The sequence below is a fragment of the Cinclus cinclus genome, chromosome 3, assembly GCF_963662255.1.
Source record: "Cinclus cinclus chromosome 3, bCinCin1.1, whole genome shotgun sequence".
Classification (NCBI taxonomy): domain Eukaryota; kingdom Metazoa; phylum Chordata; class Aves; order Passeriformes; family Cinclidae; genus Cinclus; species Cinclus cinclus.
The window spans coordinates 48,929,516-48,957,275 of NC_085048.1; the positions used below are offsets into that span (position 1 = coordinate 48,929,516).

Below are 27,760 nucleotides of genomic sequence, written 5' to 3' on the forward strand. Positions count from 1 at the left end.
GAACCAGGCAACAGAGGAAGGTTGCGTTGACATGCTCTAAAGGCTGGGAAATACAAAACAGGCACAGAATTGCTCTCCTGACACCAAGCAAAAGCCTCTATGCACTAGAGAAAGTGTCTACAAGTGTTCAGATGAGCTACAAAGCTCAAAAGAGTTCTCATAAGTGAAAGAGCAGATTCAAGACCTTGGCCATGGTGTTATTCTGTTTGTTTGTTTGAACAAAGGTCCGGCCACTTTATTCTAAATTTTATGCCTGAAATAACATACCCCATTCTGTTAATTGAGCCACAAAAATCACAAAAGGACAGGCTTTAGATTACAATTGAAAAGATAAAAAAGAAAAATAAAGATGTTCTGAAACAGCATTTGATGTAAAAAAAACAACCCCCTCTAGACTCATTTACCTTTATGCAAGGCTATAGATTTCTTTATAGCAAGAAATTAACTTTAAAATACCACAAAAACAATTTGACTTATTCTAACTCAATTTTTGAACATATATATGTGCCATTTAATGAAAGGGGGGAAAAAAATGTAGGCTTTCCATAGGTTTGGCAACTTATTTTTAGTGTTGCGTATGTATCTGCGGGTACCAAGGACACTTTTGGTTTTCTTCCTCCCCAGATATAAAAACAAAATTAAATTTCCTATTTTGAAGGAGTTTCATGGTACAAAGATTCACAAAACTCTACTAAAACATTGCAAAAGTTGACAACTAAACCACATGCAATTTCATTAGCAAAATCACAACTATCACTGAAATGCCCTTCACCAAGGTTTCAACCATTTATATTCTTATTGTTTTTGGTGATGCCAACGGTAATTTCTGATCACAAACTTTTCACATCTCTCCTGTTACCAACAGTCTCATCTACTGGATCCCAAAGGTTTGTCTTCCTGTTGGTTTAATGGCATATAGAGTTCAACTTCTTGGTTAATATCAAAAATCACTTGAAAGCAGAGGTTTTTGGATTTTTCTAAATGTTACGTGCATTATTTTGCATGAATAGGCCTTAGTTTTGGTTAGAGAAGCTGGACAGTATAATTTAAAAGGTACTATAAAAAAATAAATTTCACACTTGGGATCGGGTTATTATAATGAGCAATTGCAGAACACTAGGTCAAATCCCACACTCAAAACAGTCTTTGACTCTTGTCCTTGTGCACAGAAGAGCCATAATGTTCTTCACTTCAGGCAGTGTTCCAGTCTCAAGTTATGCACCACTACGATCTGCAGAAAGTATAAATCAAAAAGCATTTTCAAGAGTATTATGATTTAGCAGTGGAAACCTCACTGAAAACTCCAAGTGAAAAATAAATCCATGTGCAATGCCACATTTGGAAGATATCTTTAAACTCTCATCATTTACTTGCTCCCTACTAAAAGCACTGAACAGCAACAAATTCAATTCAAATTCAATCACGACTTGTTCCCTAAATGGAGGGCATTCGTATCTTACGGGAAATGTAAAAATAAAATGCATGCAACAGAATGTCTTGCACCATAATATATGCCTTATAGCAGCTTGAATTCCAGCTCCATCAAACTACTGTAGACCTAAGTATTTTTAAGGAAATTTTATAGTTATATCAGATTTTATCTTTGAGAATTTGATGCACTGTATAAATATAGAAACACAGCGAAAAGAAGTCTGTACTGACTGAAGCAAAAGCAACTTCACAGCACTTCAATGAAATGCAAGCAGAAATTGAAGTACCTTGGAGCAAATGAATACATCTAAAGTTCTAGCTAAAATTAATACTTCCTTCTTGAGTAAGTTTGTGAAAATTGTAAAGCAGTAAGGTTGCAAACATTGGAGGTAGATAAAACAAATTTTGCACTCTCTTCTTAAATGAGAGCATAAGATAAGCATGCTTGCAAATGCTTTTAAAAATTCTTTAAAAAACACCAGCAGCTTTTTTAGTACAACTGCATAATGCTAAGAACCATAAACTGCTTATTTGATTAATACTTTTCAGCTCTGTCCTAACTGCACATAACAATTATTATGACATAACAGGAAAAAAAAAATTCATGCTTTACTGTATTTTCAGTCAGCATATCATTTCAGAGGGCCAGACAGAACTATACTCTCTATAAGGATACAGAGATTGCCAGCTAATACTTTTTATACAAAACAGTAACTCAATTCTTAAGAAGAATCTACTGAAATACTGTGTGCATTGGTCTGAATAACTACAACAGAGTATGTTAGTACCAATAACAGCAATAACCTTGGTTATGCCAGTAATTACTGGATTGTTTAGTTACGTTCCACGTGGTAAGGTGAAGCAAGTCAGTCCCTGCGCTAGATTTGGTGTTTTGAGCTACAAGGAATACAAACAACAATTCCTATTCCACACTGTTTGTGACTGAAAGATGAAGGTTTGGCTGAGAAATATTTTTTATCCCAAACCAGATGTTATGCTTTGGAAAGCTGACCATGGTCAGCTGTACTTTGGGAATCTGCGCCTGCCAACAATTTAATCAGGATAGAATGCTTTTCTAATTACAAACGTGTAATTCACCTTAATACTAGAACTGATGCAAATTACTTTGCAGCACGGAAAACCATAGTCTATGATTCTATGAAAATAACCCAAAAAATGTGCATGCTTCATTTTCTCTAATTTCACATATAAACAAGACCTGACACCTATGAGAGAAAAACGTCACATCTTACACAAATGTCAATCTTATTACTTTGGTAAACCTCCATTTCAGACTTGATGTGTGGGTCCCTGGGTCAGAGCACCGTGTTCAGCCTTGTTTAGGTGAGCTCTTGTGCTCCCAGTGCTCCAAGGGTGCTGCTGCCTGAACACCAGTATGAAAAACCAGAGTCTCCAGAGGCATCCCCAGATTTTGTCAGTACTGCCTGTCTCTGGAATGAACCACACAAGTACAGTGCCAATAAGAAATACTAATGATTTAGATGTGGACCAGTGAGCCTGACCTACCCTTGCTCTCTCTAGGCAGGTAAGAATTACTTCACATCGGAAGCAGTAGCATATACTGAGAAACAGTAGAAAGCTCAGCAGATTGCAAACAGAAAAATTCAGTCTACAAAATCAGTAGGAAATATAAAAAATTACAAGCATTATCATTAATAAATTTTATGTAGAAATGTTTCCTCTATGATAGTCCAAAACAGTTATATTTTTTTGGTACATTTGGTATTGCATTTATTTTTCCCCCTTTCCTCCAGTTGACTAAATAATGTCAAAAAATGAGACATATGTTATATTTAAGCATTTAAAATTAACACATTATGAAAAATTTAAAACAAAATAAAATACCCAAGCTAATAGCCAGGAAAAGTTTGTTTTACAGGACAAATTCATTCTCCTTAGAGAATTGTATTACAAGAATACAATGATACAGGAAAGTACCTCAAAGCTACTTAAAACTGCTTTTCATAAAAGCTGACCACAATCACAGAGTACCGTCTTACAAATATGTTACAACATACAAAAGTAGACAGACAGTTATAACATGTATAGAAAAAAAATTCCAAACCTCAAAACCTATGTATGCCCATCTTTTTTTTTTTAATTCCAATTTTTAAAAACATCCATTTATCTAGAAAGATCTTTTGCTTCCCTATGAAAAACTTCACAAATAGAAGATGCTTTGTCAGTCAAGATCTTTGTATTGCTGATAACAAGCACAGAAACAAGCCTAGAACTTTAGGCCAGGATTTCTTAGACATCACAGAAAAGGTGGAAGGAAGACACCTGTTCTTCAGCTTCATAGTTCACTGCAAGTCTTTCTAAATACCTGGGCCAGTGCATTAGGGGCACAATACAATGAGCGGGGAAGGAATATGGTCTGCAGCTGCAAAATGAGTGTCCCCTGCCAATAGCAACTCCCCCCAAAAAGCTAGTCTAACTAGATCAGTCTCAGTCCTTCTTTGAGATAAAATCCACAGAGAGCAAGAACATGAAATTTTCTTCCTAAAAAAACCCACATTTTCACATGAAATTAATTATTACAATATCCTTTATGCTATTCAACAATCTTCATGTGTTAGCTCAATTTACGCCTCGGTGAAATTCGGTATTTTAGTCCTTTAGAAACTCTAAACACAAATACTGGATTCTTTTTACTACAGCAACTAGCTTTCCAAAGCCATCTCTAATGACATTTGTTTATAATTAATTATTTACAGAATGACACTATGAAGCTCAACATAATTTCTAAGTATTGAGGATTAACAGATATCCACTACTATCTAGGGCTTTACCTTCAGATAAGAAGAAATTTTTCATTTCCACATTTATTGATAGACACTTAATTTTCTGTAAAGAGGGTAAGTCCAAGGTCATGAGGTCATGCACGGCTCACCAACATCTACACTGAGAATAAAACACAAGGAAGAATTTTTTTTTTTTTTATTTTCAGGTTCCCTGATGTTTAATACTACATACAGTAGGTATAACACCTCACAGGGGCCCGTACACCTACAGGAGCTTTCTTCATGCTCCTAAATACCTGCTCCTCAAGTACCTGTAATCTGATAATCCATTTCTACTTTCAGAATGCCAAGTACAGATCGGTATCACATTTAACTACTTGACTTACAATCCTTCCGGAGTTTTGTTTATTTGTGTATGGCCCACACTGAAATATTAACTCTTTTGAATTTTCTGAGAATCCTACTGGTTTAGAAGATCTGTTCGCATTTACAGCTCAGCACGTTTATAAATTATTACAGTGCCTGTACCTTAAAATGTAATTATCAAAAAAAGCCATGCCACAGTCCAATTAATCATAGGACAGGAGATGTCCTCACTCAAAGAAAAGGTGCAGATCATGCCTTGACACAGGGACAGAGTAGTCAGTGTGGCCAAATAGGTCATTCATTCACTGTGGTCTCTCATTTCCCCTAGAGTTGTACCAGACAGCAAATGAGAGGTTTTCTGGGAGCTCATCAGGAGCTATATGCTACCACAGCCTATCTTGGAAATATGCACTTTGTCCAAATGCAGGAACAGGGATAGCCTTTATCAACCAAGTAGCACAAATCAAAATCATGGCAGCAAGTAAAGCCACAGCTACAGAGCACTCTGTAACCAGATTCAACAAGAGGAGCATGTTACCTGCACCTCTTTTGATAGCCCAACACACTGAGCAGCAACATCAGAGTGGAATTCACAAATTCAGGAGCCAGGCAGTCAAGAGTGGCTTAAACCTAAGGCCTCAGGGCCAGGACATAACAATTTGTGATCCTACAAGTGATTTTAGCAATCAGTAGTGAATCAAGAAGGAGCTCTCCCATGACATGAAGTCAAGTGGGCAATCAGGCCCTGTTGCTCCTTCTGCTCTAGCAGCTAGGTGCTTCCAAGACTAGGTCTCACTAGTGAAATACAACCATAGTGGGACAAAAGGGGATTTGACAGAGGCATCAGCACATATGTGAGAGTGACAGAAAGAGAGATTTGGGGGCAACCGCATTCCATTAAGCAGAATAAATAGAATACTGGATACAGGGACGGATGGCATCCTGATATGGTTAGAAGAAAATGCTTGTTTTTTCTTAAATGGCTATTTTGGATGTGCTGCAGAAAAGGAAAAAGTGGGGCATTTTTCTCATCACAACTAATTATAATGGAACAAAGGAATTTAATAACTGTACCCCATTTTCTGAGGAAGAAAAAGCACAGATTCCTCTTACGAATATGTATCAAAATAAAAGCAAAAATAGGAGGGAAAAGGAAGGAAAATAGTTTGCTTTAAAAAGGCTTTTAAAAGAATCATGACCTGACTAAGTTGCGACAGACAGATATAATGCTGCACCCACCCAAATGAGGAGGAATTTCTCATTGAGAGGGTTGTCAAGAATGGAAATGGGCTGCTCAGGGAAGTGGTGGAGTCACCATCCCCAGAGATGCTTAAGAAACAACTGGACATGGCTCTTAGTGCTGTGATCTAGTTGATATGATGGTGTTTGGTCGCAGATTGGTGATTGGTTGGGCTCAATCTTGGATGCCTTATCCCACACTAATGACTTTATGCCTCTATGATACAACCTTCAGAATATCTTCAGCTGAGGCAAAAATTCAGGTGCAAAACAAGCAGTTGTGATGTCAAACAAATGAGAAATACTAATTAAATGGGAATAGCTATATCAAGATAATATCACAGGACTATGAGAGACGGGTTGGATATGCAGTTGAGTAACACTACACATCTCTACACAGTGGCCAATATGGCCATTAAAGAATGCTGCAGATGGACAGGCAAGTGGCCAGATTGAATTAATCTAATTTTCAAGAGTAGAATACCTTAGAATTATATGTACAAGCCAGAACATAAATAATTTTTCCAGGAGGAAAGAAGCAGACTTGAAGATCTTGACAGAAAGACAAGAAGCAGCTGGATAGAATTGAAGTGCAACTCTTTACTATAAATCAAATTAGGGGAGACATCACCATTAGTGCTTTGTACAACCTGGCACTTAATCCCCTACTTGGCTACAACACGACATCTATTTCTGAGAGAAATGCTCAGCTGTTCTACACTGGCATTGCTGTCTCTAATGGAGTTACATAGGTTTACAGGGTTCAGCAATCCAGTTCTGCACATTTATGTTGCACTGTTCTCAAACAAAGCCATTTCTAAGCAATATATTTATTATTTGTGTGACTGACACATTTAGGTTTGTTAGCTGCACATAAGTTGCTTTCTGTGCCAAAGTGTAAAACCAGCTTGCATAATAAGTTAAAACAGAGTTCAATGTAAGTTTCAACCTCATTATGACATCAAAAATATTTTCATGATGACAGGTTAAAATATAATACATTGAAGAAAGACTTATGAAAGAGGGAAAATTGCTTAGAAAATCCTTCAAAAGTTAGTCAGAATGGGAACAAATTCTAGCAGAAAGCAGTTTAAATGTTTTGCAATGGCTCCTAGAAAAGCAACCCTTATTTTTAAACAAAACCAATACTTGTAAATCAAGTTGAGTGGTACTAAACTTCACACCTGCTTAACTGATAAGGAGAGCTCTACTATACAAATGTTATCAAAATATAACAGTTATTTACAATGCTTCTAAGACTACTTCAGCACTATGACTTAAAAATTATTTGTTCTTCCCAAATCATCAGCATTGTTTCAGAACTACATTACAGAGAAAACAGAGATGCCATATTTCCATCTGCTTTAATCACTTGCTAGCTACAGAAACTTTATCCTTTCCATTTCCAATTTCTGTATTTAGTACCATCAAATTACATCCTAATGGTCAGTCAAGCCACAGTTAATGAAGTTGGACTTTTTTTCCCCAATGTCATTCAGAAATTTCTCTCGCTCTATGTATTTTTAGAAGGAAAATACACTGTCTAATTCACCAGTTATTCCTTTTCTAAAAAAAAAAAAGAATAAATAAAAAGGCAAAAAAGCAAGCAATCTTGGTGCAAAATATGAGAGATGGCATTGAGGAAGTGGGTTGTCTTCAGCAGGATCAAATGCCTCAAAGGATGACATTCACCAACATTGCGACATTGAAGCAATGAGCGCTTAAATGGATGAACAGAAGTTGAAATTTTCTGCAAAGTATATTTCAATAATAAATCCATCACACTTAGAGAATCTCAATTTGGAGAGGAAAAAACCAATCATATAAAAGGGGTAAGATTAGTCAGCTGATTCCATTTATTGTCTGAAAGCAAAGCTTAAGTTTTTTCATTTTGTTCTAAAATCAATCCATTTTTTTGAAAAGGCCACTATAAGTAATGTCTAATTCAGTCATAAACAATTGTATTGATCTAAATTATAATTTAAGTCTTTTTTACTAAACTGAGCTAAATTATCCTCCAGACAATCACAATCTGTACTTTCACCTACTGTATTTTCATCAGAAAGAAACATTTAAGTCATGTAGTTATCTGCACTATATGGAGTATGTCATAACACTCAAAATAATCCAAATTCTAAAAAAAATTAATGTCCTGTTTCCTTCTGTATCTATTTCCTTGCGTTATCATTCAAGCTAACTTTCATTATAATTCAAGACTAAAAATTTGCTCTTAAATCTTAATCCATTTCACCTTCAAATCTAACCCCCTATTAACTTTCACCATCTGATGTGTCATGTTTTTAAACATTTATTTTTCACTAAATGTTTATGAGGAAAACATGTCTGGTCATTGCCTAGTTTTAGATTTTTCAATACATGGCTTAGAAACACATAGCTTTTTAATAACTAAGGGTATGAAAGCTGAGTTGTCCTACATTTAAGGAAAACATAATTTTTGTATAAATACCCATTAATATTGGGAACTGGCTTTAAATATTTAGAATGAAAGGGTTTTGTTTTTTTCTTTTATTTGGCAAGGGGGGGAAGAAAGGAAAGCAGGGATGATAGAGACAGAACAACAACTGAAGAAATGAAGCATCTCCATTTTGAAATCTGCTATACACAATATCCAAAGCAATATTTCTGAGTGCCATCACCTGAAAATGTCACAAGTACTTTTGGATAATTGTAAATGAAGTTGACACTAAAGAAAGATGATCTCTTTTGCTTTTAGTTAGCCTGTAAACCTGAAAGCAAGGCATAGTCAGCGTTATCATCACTCACACACACTATTCATCCTTACTGAAGAGTCCTCAAGTGTTGAGCTGATGAAAACATTTTTTTGTATTCAGTTTTCCCAAAAAAACCAGCAGTACTGTACGACAAGCCAAAGAAAAGGTTTCGTTTTCCCCACCAAAACAATGTTCATTTTTACACTCTCTCTGCCTGCAAGTCTTTTCCCCTCAATGCCTGATCTATTTTGAGTTTAATTTCCTCAAGAATTTCTGTAGACACTATGCAATTTGATTATCTAGTGGTTCCTCACAGCAGATGAGACCATGAAGATAAGAATATACCACTCAGCCCCTAATGGATCAAAGAAGAAATCTTCACCAGAGTTTTGAAAAGCAGTCTGGAAAACAAATCCACTGCTTGCTCATAATTGCATTTCTACTTTCCAGACTTGTTTAAGGAAGGAAAGGCATGGAGCCTTTCCAAGCAAGTACACAGTTATGCAGGAAAGAAATATTAGTGAAAAGCATATACTGCCATACTCCCAAGACAGTATTTCTATCTACATCATCCTTCCACTTCCTAGAAGGCATTATCTACAAATCACCTCTGGAAGTTCTAATGCTAAGTTTTCAGAATAAATAAAGGAAATTCCAACCAGAATAATGGAATTTTTATTAACTACAGAATAATTTGAGCTACTTTCCCAGAAAGAAAGTACATTGAAGTAATTTCCCTTCCTCTGGAAAAAAGAAACAACTCAACTTTTAAACAAAAAAAAAAAAATCTATGTTCATGCTAAGACTTATCATTAATTCCACTGTATTTTTAAAACAATTAGATTATAGAAGCAAAATCATAAAGTAAGCAGAAGGTGGCACAGTTACCACTTGAGAGTCCAGGTTTATTTTCAAAGCCAAACCCAAGATGAATCTAGGACAAGACTGTAGTGGCCTACTGGGATACTTTCCAGTAACCTACAGGTACCTACCATGCAATGGGAAAAAATTCTTAATTCTTAGCTACATCTCAGTATTTACACAATAATGACTATTAGTTTTGACATCTGACACTCACAGGTTGCAGGTTCGACACAGTAGCTATTATGGAAACCATGTACACAGAATCACAGAAAGGCTGAGGTCAAAAGACCCATCTGGCGGTTACCTAGTCCAGCCTAGAGCCTGAGCAAAACAGACTGTTCTGTTCCCCTGCTCTGGTGAGGATTTCAATGTCCCCAAGAATGACAAGGGCTCAACATCTCGGGGTAGCCTGTGCCAGAATTTAACTACCCTCACAGAAAAAAAAAAAAAAAAAAAAAAAAAAAAGGTTTTCTTATGTTTTTGTTTGTGCCTATTGCCTTCTGTTTTCATGAGACACCACTAAGAATATGCCTGCCCATTCCTTTTTACTCCTCACCATCTGGTGTACACACACACTGATAAGATCCCCGTGAGCCGTCCCTTCTCCAGGCTAAACAGTCGCAGCTCTCAGTCTCTCCCAGTATGACAGATGGTCCAGCCCCCTCAACACAGCGGCCTTTTGTTGGACTTTCTCCAGTATGTCTATGACTCTCCTATGGGAAAGCCTTAGAACCAGACCCAGCACTCCAGGTATGTTTTACCAGCTCAGAGCAGAGGGGAGGGATCACCTCCCTTGAACTGCCGTGACTCTCATTCCAGTGCAGTCCAGTGTGCCATTGACCTCCGCTGCCAAAGGCACGCTGCTGGCCCATGTCCGGCTCGTGTCTGTCAGGACCCCGGGGCCTTTAGTGCCCAGCTCTTTCCAGACAGTCGGTTTGAACCACGTCCTTGCTGCGCTGCCCCATTTTAACCAAGTCCTTGCTGCGCTGCCCCAGAGAGACTTTAGTGTGAGGTTCTTGTGCTGCATTCCTCCAGCCCATCCAGCTCTGAATGGCAAGACACCCATCTGTGTTATCAACCCCTTGTCCCACTTTTGTATTGGCTATGAACTTGCTGAGCGTGTGCTCTGTCTCATCACCCAGGTCATAACAAAGATGTTGAACAGATTGGCCTCTAGGGAACACTGTTAGTGACCAGCTCTCAACTGGGATTCATGCAACTGACCACAACACAAAGTCCAGAGGTTCAGCCACCTTTCAGTCCACTTTAATGTCTACTTGTCTAGCACACACTTGGAGAAAGCTCACAGGCACATGACAAAGAACAGTGGAGACAGAACTGATTTTAAATTTCCTTAAAAAACAACCCTAGCCCCTCCCCAGAAAAGAAAAAAACACCAAATACATTTTTTCTCATAGTATCTAGTCTATATACTTAAAGTTTGTGCAGCTCCTTCCACCACAAGTTTTCTAAACCATTCAATAAAAAGTGAAAAAAAAAGTTGTATACATAAATAGGAAAACTGTAGTGTCTCCATCAGAGGCCTACAAGAAAACTGATGCTCTGATGAAAGCATACAACTATACTGCTTTGTCCTAAAGCATCTCTTTTATTCTATTCATCCCAGCAAATGCAGTAAAAGTAGAATCCTGAACACTCAGTCCAGCTGCTATACTTTCTTACTATGGCCATCCAGTTGAATCCAAACCATCAGTGAGAATCTTCTGGATAGCCACCCTAGTGTATGTTCTTAAAAACTTATCTCACGCAATTGCAACGAAAGCTTCTACTATTGCTTCTGTTTGGCAGCTGGAAAACAACAAGCTTATTTTAAGAGTACTTACATTGCAAATGATTGGCCAGATTTGCCTCTTTTACAATACTTACTTTACTCCACATGAAATGGGAAACATTAACTGCTATTCTTTAAACAATTAATCATAGAGAATTATGTAGGTAAGACTGTTCAGAATTTTTCACTTCCAACAAAAATTCCCCATACCTGATGGGTCAGTCAAATAAGAATCTTCATCAAGACCTCAAGTTTTGGCTGTGATTCACTATACTGAGAAGAAAATCTGTGATAGCTAATATGATAAAAATGATTAAAGGAAAACCAAGAAGTCTTCTTTCTTCAGCATCTGTTACTTCCTGCTTTTTTAATTCAACAAATGAGAAAACTGTGGCAATCTTAAATCAAGGAATACACATGACTCAAACAAGTAATCTTGAGAGAAAGGAAAAAAAAAAATCACCAAGCACTTGTGTGCAACTTCATGTTAAATAATTAGCTCAAGGCCTCCGGTGGGTACAGGTCTGTATCACGCATCTGTCAGTTTATATATATTCAATCTCTCATATAAACATGCTTAGTTCTGACTACTACTGCAAAAACCTTCCATTTTTTACACAAAAAGGGAAGCAAAAAATAGGCTAAGTTGGTTGCATATTGCAAGATATATAATTAGTTAAGAGAAAAATTTAAGAATTATCTATGCAACTCATATACAAAGAACACATTGAGATATCATTACAAGGCCCATTTTAAGACTATTCTATGTACAATGCAGCTGTCAATACACCAGCTGCAATTAAATACAAAAAACTAACTCACATCTTAACTTGTTAAGGGACAGCATGGAACAATTCAGTTGTCAGACTTACACATTTAACATCAACAGCAAATTTCCTTAAGTTTTCCAATACTTCTTTGAAGTTGCATTTCAAATTAGCTAGCAAATACAATTTAAACTTTGGTTTGTTGGTGGGTTTTTAACATCATTTCTATGCACTAAGCACAAGTATCTTCAGCTACTGATTCACCACTGCTCCCATTACAGTCAGGAAAGGTTTTAATAAAGGTGAAAGTTTGGTATTTAGCTCTGTTCTGTTTCCAGCAGATCCTATCCCTAATTTTAATCTCCACTTTAAGAGAATTTCCATTGCTTTCTAACTATCTTTTAAGGGTTAAAGAGACTACAAACAATGCAGTTTCCAAAGCAAAATCTCTTCTGTGAAAGTGTAAGGATTTTTAGGGTAAATTCATTAAAAATTAACAAGCTCAGTGCATAAAACCAGAGCTATGTACATTTCAGAAAAGTCTCATTTTACAGATAAAAAGTTAAATATGTGCTTGTACTTGTCAGTTTTCCACAGTTTTCATTAAGATCTCAGTATACCACCTATATTTTGGGTAGTCTTCAATCACAGAACCAGACACAAAATACACTAGAACTCAACGCAGAGTATCCAACTAATTCATTGTATATACCAATTCATTATTCATTCAGCTGGAAACAACTATTTCCTCCTGTTACAGGCTCGCTTGGGATGGATGTACTTGCAACCACAAATCAATACCCTTGTGCTGGGATAGGTGTGGCAGTACTAACACCAAATCAAAACCCCTTTTCAGTTCTGGCAACCTCTATCAATCAGGTTATGCAAAAAAAAAAAATCATTACAAATCTGTAGCAGAGTAACTGCAGGCAATCTCTCAAGACAGTTAAATGTTGAGAAACATACTGAAGAAAAAAAAATATTTAGTGACAGATGTTCAAATTCCCCGATCTGCCTCCTTTTGAGAAAGATCCCATTTACCCTCTAATCACCTATCTACATTATAGTTGACACATCTGCTATACGACTAGACCTTAAATTTCTGCAAGGAAAATAGGATAGGCCAAGGGGCTATTCTCTAGTTGTGTTTGTGTCAGAGCTGCATTTCCTTTCAGATTTATTTCTTGAATATTTGCATATCTTATTTTAGCCTTGCAGGTACATAGATCCCTAGAAATCCTCATTCTATAAAATTACTCCACATACAAACAAATGAATTTTCATTCACAGCAGAGTAATATTAAGTTCCGAACTTCCAGAAACAAGAAGTAGTAACACCTAAATGGAAGAAAAGTGTGAAAATGGTATGCATCTTAGAAACCTGGTATCACTGTTTCTGATTAATCACCAAGTAAAGGGTTTTAGTAGTATGTTGTTTCAAGAGGCATTTTCCTCTTATTTTCAGGACTTGTGAACCTAAGATATGTTGGGCAACAACCAGAAATAAAAGACCTATCTTTAGTGAATTTTATGACAAGACAATTGCATTTCCAGTTTCTTAAGACCCTTAAAAGCTAAAAATGCAGTTATGTCAGAACAGAGTAAGACCAAATAATTAATCACCTTTTTTTTTTTTTGTATATTCTGTAAGTCAGCTTTTGACAATCAAACATAAATCCCTCTTTCAGAGTCCTGACAAAATTAAGAAAATGCTGCTATTCATTCAAATATTCTCAAACACTTGTTAATTTACTAACTGACAGAAGTCTGGAAAACACCAGTGCCTGTTTTAATTTTCACTTCTTTGTCCTTTTTTTTCTTTTTTTAACTCTGCCAAGTTTCTGGGAAGACACTACAAAACAGCATGGCACACACTTTCAGAGAAACACTTCAGAGAAATAATTCACTGCACTTACCTCCATAGTGTTCAGCAGAATCAATGTTATAGCTTGCCATACCGACTACATAAAACATTTGGGAAATTGTTGTTATATAAGCTGGGCCTCTAATGGGATCTTGCCCGTAGGGAACTGCACTGGTTTGCACAAACCAAATGATACCTGGTTGCTGTTGACACCAGTGCCAGTGAGGATAAGACGTGGAGGCAGCCCCACACTCGGTACCCTGGAGAGCTGCAGCTGTGGCCCACCCCTGCAGCCAAGGGGCAACACGGGTCAAGAGAAAAATCCAACACAGCCCACAGGCAAAGCGTCCCACAGGGCTCCCCTTCCCAAAGACAGCCTTGCAAGAAAAGCACCTACAGCCTCACACTTCACTAAATATATACAGATTGTGTTCTTTGCTAAAACTGGTAACTTCAGGTAAACTTAAAAGACTAGTTTCAATTCTTTGACAAAGTGAGTGGGTTTGTATGCTTCCAAGACCAGAGAAATTTCTTCATTCCTCTCTAAAAAATTTTAGAAATTCTCCCTTTTCTTATAAGAATTCCCTTTCCATACAGGAGAACAGATAAATATCAAGAACTGTAGTGAATGTAGAGTTGAATATAGCTTGTGAGTCAGGAGTTTAATTAAGGGAGCAACTTCATCAAAATTTCATATAGGCCTATACAGAAACTAGAGTTTATGATCAGTATGTAATTTTCCTAGAGTGAGAAGCCATGTTACTTCTGTCTACAATGTTACCAAGCTAACAGTTTTATGAAAGCAGGAAATTTAATTTCCCTCAAGACCAGGGAGCATAGATGCATAATGGAAAAAAACCCAGAAAACCAACAAAACCAAAACAAACAAACAAAAAAAAAACACACAAAAAAGAACCACAACAAAACCCCAACCAAAAACATTTTAAAATTTCCATTAGAGGAAAAATTTCCATTGTGTAATTGCCTATTACACAAACAGCTTTATAAAAACAAAACAAAAATCTCCAGCAACAAACAACACCCCTCACCCTCCTAATAATCTGGTCTTTGAAATCTAGTTTATTCTAGAGTATCAACTGACAGCTATGGAAAAGAACACAAACCATCAGAGGCTAAAATTGCTTCAGGCTCTTCACTTGTTCAGAACATACCCCCTAAAGCTGCATCTGCCCAAAGCTATAAGAATTACAAACTCATGCATTAGATATTTGGAGGCAAGGGAGAATATACTTAATACACCCAATATACCTTTTCAATCCACAGTCTGGACCATTCACAAGGTGTGAAACCGAGCACAGAAATAAAGGAAGACAAGAATCACAGGAATAGAAAGAATGGCCACAGAACACTTCCAGGTCAGCTTGAAGAATATGTAAACAGAGCTTTGTATCGAAGTCCAGCCTCAGAGTAATGCAAATGGAAGTATGATTTTGAAAGAAAATAAGAGAAGGGCGTTGGGGAACGGACTGGCTGAATTTTATGACACATAACTCTTAAGTTAATACTATAATGTTAGGCAATATATGGAAAGCTAGTGAACAACACAGACAAAATAACAGATGAAAAATTTCAAATAAATTTCCACCATTCTATGTCACAACACAAAATATTTTCTTCAATAAATGAGCTATGTTGACAAGACAGGTTGATGATGAGAAGAAAGACAGATTTTTAAGGTGTTTTGCTTTTTTTCTAAATAAACGTACAATTGATTACTTATTACAATGAGCAACAATAAACTACATTTTAAGTGTGAAACCTAAATTCACAATTACACAAAACAGTTTAAAAAAAGTCCTTTTTCTTAATCCTTATTAAAGAAATAATTACCCACAATCTTCATTTGTCAAATTTTAAAAGAACAAAGACAGTCACAGGAGATTCCTGCAATACATTTTAGTACAACCTATCCAAACACATCAGCATCCATAATGCAAAGTACTAGATCTGAGAAGGCAGTGTCAGACACCCTTTACTAAAAGTTATAGCTTTCAGTCACACTATGAGCAAAAACACTGTTCAAATAAAAATCTTTGGATTAGAGCATGCCTGTTTACTGAACACATTATAATTCAGGTTTCTAGAATTTCATATTTTAGGAAACTGGCTGAAAAGATTAAAGTAATCTCATGGAAATTAAAATAAAAAACTAGTAATTCTCATATTCACCTCATACTACTTGTAGCTAAAAGGTTGTCTTTCATTTATCGGCAGCATCTTGAAGAAGGACTTCATAAAATTTTTAACATTAGCTATTTTTAAAAGCTGTCATTTTGATCCTAGTCAAGGGACAACATCAGCAAAAGGTTCTTCTTCCTCCTCCTAAACTTCTAGATTCAGTTAGAAGATCCTGACTGAGGAAACAGAACCAGGTACTATGTATTAAGTAGGACAAGATGGTGAATAGCTTTAGACTGTTTTGTTTCTTCTGGTTATTTTTGGAATGCAATGCCTTTGGTTACTGGTATGACATCAGTCATTAGAAGAATACCCAGATGCCTGGCTTACTACAGCCAAACCTTTATCAGCCAAGAGACACATACAACTGATTTCATAATCTTATGTTGAGATTTGCTGGGTTTAGTTACTAGCAAGCCTGCAAACAATTAGAAAAATTTACTGACTACTTTAAGGTAATGCCCTCCTCCTCAGTACAGTTCAAAGGAGAATGAAGCTTCAATTGAGAATTGGAAGGGTGGAAAACAGTATTATCACTGACAAAATCACTGTTTTTATTAAAGCCAAAGCCTGAGTTCAGAGAATGAGATACTGAAATCATTTAAGTGCTTAAAAGCTACTCAAGGCTAGAAGCTGCTGTACCGAAACAATGGCTTATGACAAGTAACACTTCTATGTATGTATTAGATGCAGCAAACCTCTAATTGTACTTCTAGACATTAAAAAATAAAGTATGTATAACCAAGAGGTTCCATGACAATACAGAAATATTCAAACAAAGCAAAGCAATGTTGTTGCCAAATAGAATTTTACTGTTTGAAGAAAGCACAAAATGACAATGTTTAGTATTAATTTGCAATCTAACTCCTTGAAAAGAAGTGCTAAGTCTGCCAATTTGATACAATTTCTTTGCACATTCATGATATTTCAAACACCACCGACACAAAAAAAAACCCACTAGTTTCTCTTCTGTAAGACTTGTCAAATCAAAACTCCTTACAGGATTGAATACTTCAGAGTGCTGTGCCTATACTAATTTACAAGTGTATGAAATAATTCATCTATAAATACCTTGTACAGTTACAGAGTTCAACTACTGATTTCCTTTTTCAAATATACATAAAGGACTCTCCAGTTAACAACCTTTACATCTGAAGGAAAGCACTTCAGTATTGTGTCCTTAACTCTGAACTGCCAATTCCATCTAAAAAGAAAAGTACAAAAGCCTTCTTTCATAATGTAGCACTTTGCTGAAAACAGTAACAACAACAAAACCCCAAATCAATATATATTCAAAATATTTCTTATATTTCATAAGGCTTATATTATCCTATATAAAAGCAGCTAAAGGTTGGCAGATTTTGAACTTCATGGGTGTTGCAGTATCAGGTTCCATTTATATCCTGAATGTTCTTTCCTTAGTTTTTAAATGTTGACATGTTGTTGACATGTTGTTAACATTGATGTTTGTAGCAAAATCCATGTCTCTCCATGTTTAAAAAAATATCCTTAAAGTGTTGATGTATTTGATTTAACAGATGAAGTACAGACCGGCACAATAACATCTCAGTCTTCAGCTCCTTGTAACTCTATCTTATTTGATCTTAGCAGTGAATAATAAACAAGAGGATGCATACAGAATATTAAGAGTCATTAGGTTGCAACAGATCCTTAAGACCATCAAGTCCAACTGTAAATCTAACACTTGCAAGTCCACCACTAAACTATGTCCCCACTTGCCATGTCATATTATTTATCTTCTACCCAAATTTCTATATTTATCTCTTAATTTTATTATTCTTTTGGATGTTTGTAAAATGAGGAGAAAAAAAAATACAAACCAAAATAATCTCAGAGAAGCTGATACATGCACAAGGGTAGTAAAGAGGCATTTTAGACTAGTAACATATGTGAATGTGTGATCAGACAGTTTTTCAACATCACACTTTCAACTACACACACATACAGGGAATATCTTTAGAACAGTAAGGTAGCAGCAGCCCCAGAAGAACTATGAGTTACCAGTCAACCGTTAAAACTATGTGGGTGGAGAGCAAAGGAATTAATTTGAGTATATTTCTTTTTTATATTAAAAATATTTCATTCTTGTCCTCCTTCTTTCTTCTTGATGTCTTGTGATAAAAGACTGTAGTCATTGACCTAATTCACATATCTCAACACAGAGCTCTAAAATATACACATATCAGGTCAGCATAGAACCCCTGCAGGTTCACCTTATAGGTTTGCAATGATACTGAAGGGAAGAACCATTCGAGAGATACATGGTCCTTATTATCTAAACCACCAAATTCCTTAATTTTTGTCCTACAAAGTGTGGAAGGCAAGAAAGGCCTCTTCAGGTCAGAATTAGAAGCCTCAGCTGCTTTAAAGCAATTCATAGTGCATCAACTAGGAAGTACTCAGATAAAGACAATAACTGATGATTTTACTGAAGTTCTGAAGAACATATTGAGAGCCTGAAAGCTCTACTTTCTTCTTCTGAACTATACCAGATGTTCTTAAAGACATGACATTTTTAGCCAGATCCATCTTTCTCCTTATACTATCATGGGTACAGAAAACTTCTCTTCTGTGAATATCCCTTGCTAAGGCCATAATTACTGCAGAATAAGAACACAGTTGGAACACCACATGGAAAGAGTCTGACAGGGAAGATGCAGAGGCTATACTAGCATGATTTAAAAAAAGAAAAAACTTAAGACAGATGTACTGTTTCTGGAGCAAGTTTCTAATTTCCTACCTGAGAAATCTCTCCCTCCTTAGAGGGCTTACTTCAGCTATCTTTGGAATAATTAACACAAAACAAAGTTAAATATCTCCAGAGAAATGTAAATTAATGAATATCTAATATTACATTTTCAGATCTTTTAGTCCTTGCTACTATTTTTAATGTAGTAACATAATATTTATTCACACATTACCAATAGGAATAATATGGAAAATACTGACATTTAAATATGTACTTAAATCACACCCGCCTCAAAATTTCAGTTCTTTTCATGCAATCCTAGAACAGTTACAAATACTGGCCTACTGCCAGTGTTAACACACATTGGAGAGATGACATAAGGCTGCTTATAAAGCTAAATCCCAAGTTTTTACAAAACTGTTAATGGCAGCAACTACAACATGATGACAGCTAACATCAAAACAGTTCTACGTGGATTTTTAGATTCTCCTGTTTTCCCTGGTTTTAAGGGCTCTTTTTTTTTTTTTTTTTTTTAGTTTTCTTATAATTTTAGGCACAAGGAACCTTCTGCAAGATGTTCAGTTGTTTTGTTTCCCAAGGCAGAATACTTCCAAATAAAAACTAAGTTTCACTGGAAACATTTTGTTAAGAATCATTTATATAAGTTAAACCTTACAGCTCCTACTTCCATAAAACTGCATTCTGTGATAGCTGAGACCTTTAACCAGCCCAGAAAAAGAGTACATACAATAAAAAACAGAAGCATCTGAATTAAATATCATCAAATCTGGTCTTCAGTTTTTGAAATAAATATACTATATACACCCCCTGAGAAACTGAATGGATTAACAACAACACTAATGCCTATTGTCTAAATTCTTCTCTCTAACACAGGAAGACAGAAGGAAAATCAAAGATTTTGTTTCCCAAATATAGGCAAGAAGCTGTTGGAAGAATTGAGAACAGAAATCAGGTCTCAGGAGTCTTGGATTCTAGTTTTTGTTTACTCAAGGATGATGCAGCTTGGTTAACCTTGTTACCACCATCTTTGAACCCAGTTTTCTGGAACCTTTCCAGAAGTGAACCATCAACTTCTAATTATGTATCAAGGAAAAAGCATTAGTGTTTTATACAGTTTCTTTGTATTAAATAGCCAAAAATGCTAACTGTAGGGTAGAGATCATCTTCATGGCACTTACAGACTCTACTTCCAGAATCAGGGAACAGTATGGGTTGGAAAGGACCGTGTCCTTGTCATGGGCATGGACACCTTCCACTACACCACTTTGTTCAAAATCTCACCCAGCCTGGCCTCGAACATTTTGAGGGATGGGGCATCCACAGATTCTACAGATGACCTGTTCTAGTGCCTCATCACCCCCTCAATGCTGGGGACCCCAGCATCCAGGTGAGGTCTCAGGAGAGTAAAGTAGAGGGGGGAGAATCAGTTCCCTTGACCTGTTGCAGCCCTGCACACTGGGTTGGTTAGGCTGCAAGAGCACATTGGCAGGTTATATTTTCTCATCAATCCAGAATACCAAGTGTTTCTTTCTCATCAGAGCTGCTCCAGTTAATGTAAAAATTCTGCAACAAGTATCATACAACCAAACCAATACTGAATATTCTCTTTTTATAGTCCCAGCACAAACCATGCAGTTATTCTGTAGAAGTCAAAGATTTATGGTGATGTCATGCAACTTACACAACAGACTTTAACAGACACACTTAGGATATGGATTTCTCAATCACAAATGCTCAAGTTACAAACTACATCAGAGACAGAAAGAAAGATGAAACAAAACAAAACAAAAAAGCAACACCCCAACAAATCCAAAAGGAGAAACAAGCCACCTGAACTCTTGCGGGATATGTGAAAACTAATGCCATTCTCTCCTATTGATGTAAATATGGCCGCACCTTGCTTTTTGCTCTTAATCCAGTTGTCTTATGCAAACTAATTAAATATATATGTATATTTTCATCTGCAGCAGGCATAATTTAACACTGCATTAGCTCTCCTGCATGCAGTAGTACAAACACACATATGCAATCTCATAATCGCAGTTTATTTCTTGTTGGCTTTAATCTTTGTGTCAGACTCCACTTTATCCCAAACTGGTACACAGCTCTTCTGAAATGCCTGAAAGTAAGGAGCTTATACTGAAGAGGAAGACCTAAAATTGCTTCAGATACAATCTACTGCAGTCTTTGAACATGACATGAAGTATCATCTTGGTTTTTTAGACCTGCATTTCTAACCACTTGTTTTACCTTCCTATATGAATTAAGCATATTAAAGTTAAATAAAATAAACCTTTCTCTCCCACCTGAAAGTAAAAATTTAGTTAAGCACTTCAGAAGTGTTTTGCTTAGTGAAATGGATTCATACCTTATTTTGCCTCACTCTGAATTATTACTAAATCTGGTTATTAAACAAATTTCACCTTTTACTTTGTGTTCCTGTATTGTTTTGACTAAAACATCAGATTCCCTTTAAGTAATGTGAAAACATAAGTGAGTAGTCGTAATTTTGGAATTTTACATTTAATTAATGAGTGACCCTCATCTTCTGTGGGGAAAGCATTTTCTTTTGCTGCTACTCACAGCTCATAATGCAAACTGCACAAGCAGAGGCAAAAGTAAGCTATGGAGTCACATTTCTTTTGCCAGAAGACAGAAGCTGTCTGGATAACTGTGTGTATTCCTTTGACATTGAATACTTGGATTTTCTTTTACCACACTATATTGGTGGGTTTGTTTTAACTTGCTAAAGTGCCTTCTGATCTAAATCCACAGGGGGAATTACTATAGCTTCAAGACACTCTTAGGAAAGAGTTAGAACAAAAATTAAACAAACTGTTGTAAAACCGTTTACAAGCAAGAAGCACCTTATATATAAGACATTGAACAACTCAAGAAGCACAATTAAGAAGTGGTACTCCTAACAAATTCCCAGATTACTGAAGAGGAATTTTATGCACATATGCTGGTAAGCATTTCACAAAGCTAGAACAGCAGAATTTGGTCAAAAGACCTGAACAGAAATAGCCTAAAATCTTTTTTGCAACACCTTACTTCAAGTATCCTTCTGCAAAGTAAATTCTTCTCTGACAGTTAAGTCTCACTTAGGGAAATTAAATCCATTAGGTTTATATTTTTCCCCTGTAACTTGAGTCCTTTCCCAAGGATTAATTTCTGCAGCCATCAAATCAGTCTTCAGATTCTAGAGCAGGTTAGAAAGTTTAGATCATACTTTACCCAGAAGTTTCTATAATTCTTTCAAGCCCCCCTTACTGAAAGGTCAAGTAGGTCAACAGAATTGTAGGACCTGAGCCCTCCAGCTACAAAACTGTCAAAATGTGCAACTGTACCTCAATGAAATACATTTTAAACAGTACCTTTAATCTTAATCCTAATCTTTAAAGTCTCAGTTTTATTTTTGCAATAGGTGCAAGAGAAGTATTTTCATATATACCTTAGTTTACATTTTAAAGTACTATTATTCACTCCAGACCTTTGCTCAATAGAAAGATCAGCTGATTTCCCAAGCTTTCTCTTAAAACTTGAAAACAGAACACAATATACAAACTAAAACACTGCCAGAATCTGCAAGTCACCAGGAAACATACGAGACTTCGGCCCTGCAAAAGCCTAATTCACTTGTAAACTTGCATGAGCACATGGTTGGCAATTATTTGCAATACACAGAGAGAACTCGTAGGTTTTATTTACACTAATCTGAAGTCTTTGTCAGGACAGACTTGCATACAATATAGAGAATCTTAGATGAACTTTACTGTGAATCATAACAAAAAATGAAAAAAGAAGTATTTACTTTCAGTCTCTTTGCATTTTCCAACACAAGAGTTCACAATATTTCAGCACCATGCATTTAAATCCATAATTTACTCACATCCACCTCAAGATAACTGACGCATAATAAGTGAGAGCACACAGGGCACATGCCCACTGAAGTGGAACTCATGGGTAATACACAGACGACTTCCCATCAGAAGTGGAATGCTCTTTCTGAAATGAACTATAAACTGCTGGGTAATTTCCTAGAGAAAGTACGGGAAATATAGCAAAGGCACACACACAGATGTAAATTCTTCTTTGAAAGTGTTACTTTACATATGCACCTAGGCCTTAAACCTAAAACACATTTAGGGTCTCCAGGTGCTTTTTACACCTTTTAGGGAGCACAAAGCTGAAATAATATCTTTAATGTTTTACTTCCTTATTTGTATGCACATAGAGCAAGACCAAGGAGATTCTTCAGCTTATTTTAGTTCAGCTTTTCATTCAATTACAGTTCCACGGATGCTAACATCAAAAGAAACTGGACTTTGAATTCAAGGACAAGATACCCCTCAGTTATCAGCTTTCCAACACATTAAGGTGCACAGTGTGCCACGATAAATACTATTTTGAACTGGTCAGTGGTGCATCAACTGTACATAAATGTGAACTGTCTCTGCTGTGAGACTGCCAGCAATCTTCATTCTCTTCACTCTTAGTCCAATGAAATGTCACCTTCATCCATTTCAGCATACATGTTAAGAACACTGCCAGTTCCCACAGTGCTTTAAAATTACCTTTGAACACTCTAGCTATTAATTTCCTGACAAATTCTTCTGCTTTCTCTTTAATAAAGAGAATCTGCCTCTCATTTCCTAAATAATGTCATTTGCCTACAGCTTGAGCATCACACAAGAGAAATTACAGCACCAAAGCATTATTTTAAGTTATTGGAACTAAATCACAGCTATAGTCACATCTGAAACATTGGGCCTACCTGCCTTAGCGATAGGCTTTAAAAATAAAAACACCTAGCATGAGTCCAGCTGCTCACAAAGATACAATGTATTCTCTAGGCTGGGGGTGACATAATGAAAACTGTTCAATCAGCAAGAGCAGACCAGACATTTTCTCACACTTTCACCCTCACCATCTAAGGCATTTAAGCCAGAAACCTTAAATAACAGCACTTCATCAAAGGGAAGGCAAGCATCACTTGAATTTCTCCATTTAAAGAGACTCGCGGAACGGCATGTAACAGCGCCAGAAGAGATGCTACAATTTCCACACAATAAATAAGCAGTACCAGCCCATCAGTCGGGGATCCGCTCCCGCACACCGGGATACCTGGCTGTGCCAGGCGGGATTCGGACACCACGAACGGGGGCCGGCACTGCGGCAGCTCCCGCGCACGGCTCCTCTCCAGCCCCGCGGCTCCCGGACCACCGGAGCTCTCCCCGCGGGACCAGGGCGCGCTCCTGCCCGCCGCCACCGGGACAAGCTCCCGGGGACCGAGGGCGCTCCAGCCTCGGCCTCCGGGGTATAAATCCGGCCGCATCCCACCCGGATTTGCCATCAGCCCCGACAGTCCGCCACTCTCCAGGCCCATCGCTGCCCTCATGAGGGCAAGGAACTAAGGGAAACAGAGCGGAGGAGGAGGACACCCGAGGCGGCTGAGGACCCGGCGCGCCTGCCTCACCTTCGTCAGCTGGGCGATCTTCTTGCTCATTTTGAAGTGCAGGTCCGGGCTGTGCTCGGCGCCCAGCCCCGCCTGTGCCGAGCCCGAGCCGAGTTTTCCCGCGCCGGGCGCGGAGCCGCCGCCGTAGCTGTGCTGCGGCTGCTGCCAGCCCATGCCCGGGGTCGCCATCTTCACCGCCCGGCCGCCGCCGCCGCTCGGGCTCCGCCGCCGCCGCCTGCCTTACCGGGGACCGAGCCCGGCGCCCCGGCCGCGATCCGCTGCGCCAGGCGGTTCCGCCCGCCCCGGGCGCTTCCCTCGGCCGCCGCCTCCGCGGGGCTGCAGCGTCAAAGCTCTCGGGGACGCCGCGAGAAGAGGCGCCAGCCTCTCCTCTCCTCTCCTCTCCTCTCCTCTCCTCTCCTCTCCTCTCTTTCCGTCCCCGGGCGGGGCGGGTTCGGGCCGGGGGCCGCGGGCGCTGCGCGCGCTGTTTACGCCGCGCGCCCCGCGTCACTCGCCGGCCCCGCCCGCGCGCTCCCCGCCCGCGGCCGCGCGCGCCGCCCAGCGAGAGGGGCGCGCGCCGGGCTCCCCCTGGCCGCCCGCGCCGGGATCCGGGATCCGGGATCGGCCTTCCTGCGGGACGGGGCGGAGAGAGCCCCTTGGCCGCGGGGCTCGGGCACGGCGCGGGGGAGGGTCGGGGGGTCAGTCATCGCTGCCCCTCCGCCTGCGGCCAAACGCCCGAGGCTTCTCCTCGTGGGAAGGAAGCCCTGCCCGGGGCAGGGAACCGCGGTGCGGGGTGTGCGAGTGGACGGAGCTGGACCCCGGGATCGTAGCGGTGTGAGCGTAGGACGTGCCAGCAGCAGGAGGTGACACGGGCAAGGTGCCCCTGGAATTTGGAGCCGGGACCACGGAGCCGGCGCGGTTAGCTCGGGTTTTGAGGGAAGTTTGGGAAGTTTGACCTCTTCTGCCAGGCAATTAGCGACAGGATGAGGGGATAGAGTCTTAAGCTGCTCCGGGGAAGGTTTAAGATGGACATCAGGAGGAATTCCTTCCCAAAAAGGGTGGTAGATGTTGGAATGGACTGTGCAGGGAGGTAGAGGACGGTAGATGCCGTCCCTGGAGGTGTTAAAGAAAAGACTGGATGTGGCGCTGAGTGCCATGGTCGGGTTGACAAGGCGGTGTTCGCTCATAGGATGGACCCGATGGTCTCAAAGGCCTATTCCGACTGAGCTGGTTCTGTGATGGAACGCCTGCAAATGCTGGGGTGACCCGGCCAGGGAGTGGGAAGCATCCATCTGAGCCGGCCGGTGTCTCCTGGGTCACGGACACTGCTTGTGCAGCGCACAGCCGCGGGCCAGCATGGAACAAAGGTCCCCGCCAGAGGGGATTCACAGCTGGATTTAGCAGGACCTTTAGGTCCGGTTTGACTGCTCTCTTTTTCAGTTCCCATCCTGTGCAACTCCTGTGCAACTACCACCCTCTTTAAGAATTTAACATCTCCTTGCTAGGCCCTGGCCTTGTGAGAATATATGTATTAATGTGGTTGGACACATCTGAGTCCCAGATTAACTGCCTTTACAGAGTCCTTGGTACTCTCTTTTGAGTAGTTCATCTCTTTACTGCTTTTTTTTCCTCCTCTAAAAATCTCTTCTTTGCCGGCATTCTTTGTGGGCAGGCAGAGGTATCAAAGAGGCAAACCACAAAAATAAACAGCTAAGTCTGTAGTTCTCAGCAGTGTTATGGAGGAAGGCATCACTTAGACTTTGCAAATCATGGAGGTAGGTGGAATAGTAAAGTATAAGAGGAGATCCATATTTCAGAGCAATGTGCCTCACTTGCTAATGTAGATTTGTGCTTATGTTGTATAAATAACCAACTAAACCTGAGCTGCCAGTGCAAACCTGAGGTCGTGGGGTAAATGTGTAAACTGGTCACTGTCCAGAAGGCAAAATTAGATGTTGCTACTTTTGTACAGAGTGATTGTGAGAGTACCAGAGAAATACTGGCATTGAGTTCTGCAATTTCCATGCATCAAAACACTAGAAAGGTGTTCAAAAAAGTCAGAGGTAAAGTCAGAGGTTCTGGGTAAAGTCTCTTATAATGAAAAAAATAATTAATACAAACTATTTTGGATGACAAGGAGACTAAGAAATAATTTAATCAGAGTCTGAAGTAGCTGTGTTGCCTTAACTCAGAATTTGCATTGTCCGGGAAATTCTGACACTGATTTTTATTTTTTCCTTTTGAAGTGTCCCATTCTGGCAACAGAGAACAAAGGACAGATGGTGCCTACCGAGGCAGTGATTCATACAGATGAAATACAAGAGGAATAAAGAATATTAGGAGCATCTGTTACATATCTGTGTCCATAAATTACATCCATGAATAACACATACTGTTAATTCAGTTTTATCAAATTAAAAAATAATTCAGTGGCAGAAGAGACTGATTTTTCATGTCTAGGAAGGTCAAACGACTAATTAAATCAGTAGACTGGTTGTGGAGGCCTGGTAACAGGTAACGGTTGTATCTGGCAGCATGTGTGACATTGGGCAAACTGCTTAAATCTCATGTAAAAGGAAACGTTCTTTAATGTTCCTAATAATGCCCCAATATGAAGGAATGGCTGGTTCAATTTATTAGTGCTCCTAGAAACCTCAAGAGTTACAGAATATTTTAATTTTAACCTACACATTTAAAATATTTTTGATAGATTTATTTTTAAAATAAATTAGTGTAGTTTGGATTTGCTAACATTTCCTCTGAGACAAAGACTGGATTTTTTTTCAGTTTCTTTTAAGCAACCACTTTTGCTGTGGCTCATATTGGCCCCAAATCATAGTTTTGAAACATTTTGAAGTGACTTATATATGCTTATATATGTCTGACAAAACGTTCAAATGCATTCAATTTTTGTCTCCTTCTTCTACTGAGATGCCAAATACTAAGTTTTGTCTAGGTGATTTTAATTTTTTTTTAGAAGTGATTAAATATTCTTTGCCAATATTTCATGTGTCATTTAATAGTTAACTTACTCAGATTTTTTCAAGCTTCTCTTTACACATTTTATGCTTTTGGAGCTCAGAGGGTGACTGCTGAGCTCTTCTCCTTTCAGGTGTGCACGGGTAGGATAGAGCCTGTTTTCTTTGAGGTTGCTGATGTAAAGGAAGGCAATTCAGCAGCGCAGTCAGGGTCCTAGTGGGTTTTTTCCATGGTGGGATTTAATGTCTCACCAGTACAGTGGGATCTGTCGCAATGAAGGTCTCCCAGGGCTTGGGCTGAAGCCATCCAGAGGCAAAAGAGGAGACGGCGCTCAGGGTTTGCTGAAGGGTGTGCAAAGCATTGGAACAAGGCAGGGCTCCTGACGTGGATCGTTGCTCCCAGAGCTGCACAGTGAAACCTTTGGTGTCCCTGTCACCACAGGCTTACATAAGTGAGATACAGTTTGTATCTATCCTGTGTCTCCATGGAATTATGGACACTGTGTAGGAGTGCGCTTGGTGTAGGTGTATGGAACGTTTTTTATGATTTTGAAAATATGGTCAGTGAATATATGCT

At 38.7% G+C, this 27,760-nt stretch overlaps 1 protein-coding gene across 1 annotated transcript in view; it reads right to left on the reverse strand.

The window, feature by feature from the left end:
* Positions 1-24,397, reverse strand: part of FAM184A (family with sequence similarity 184 member A) — a 71,740-nt gene extending 47,343 nt beyond the window's left edge. The window contains exon 1 of the mRNA XM_062488760.1: positions 24,230-24,397. Within this exon, the coding sequence (XP_062344744.1) occupies positions 24,230-24,397 (168 nt within the window). The remainder of the gene's footprint in view (positions 1-24,229) is intronic.
* Positions 24,398-27,760: the final 3,363 nt, after the last annotated feature.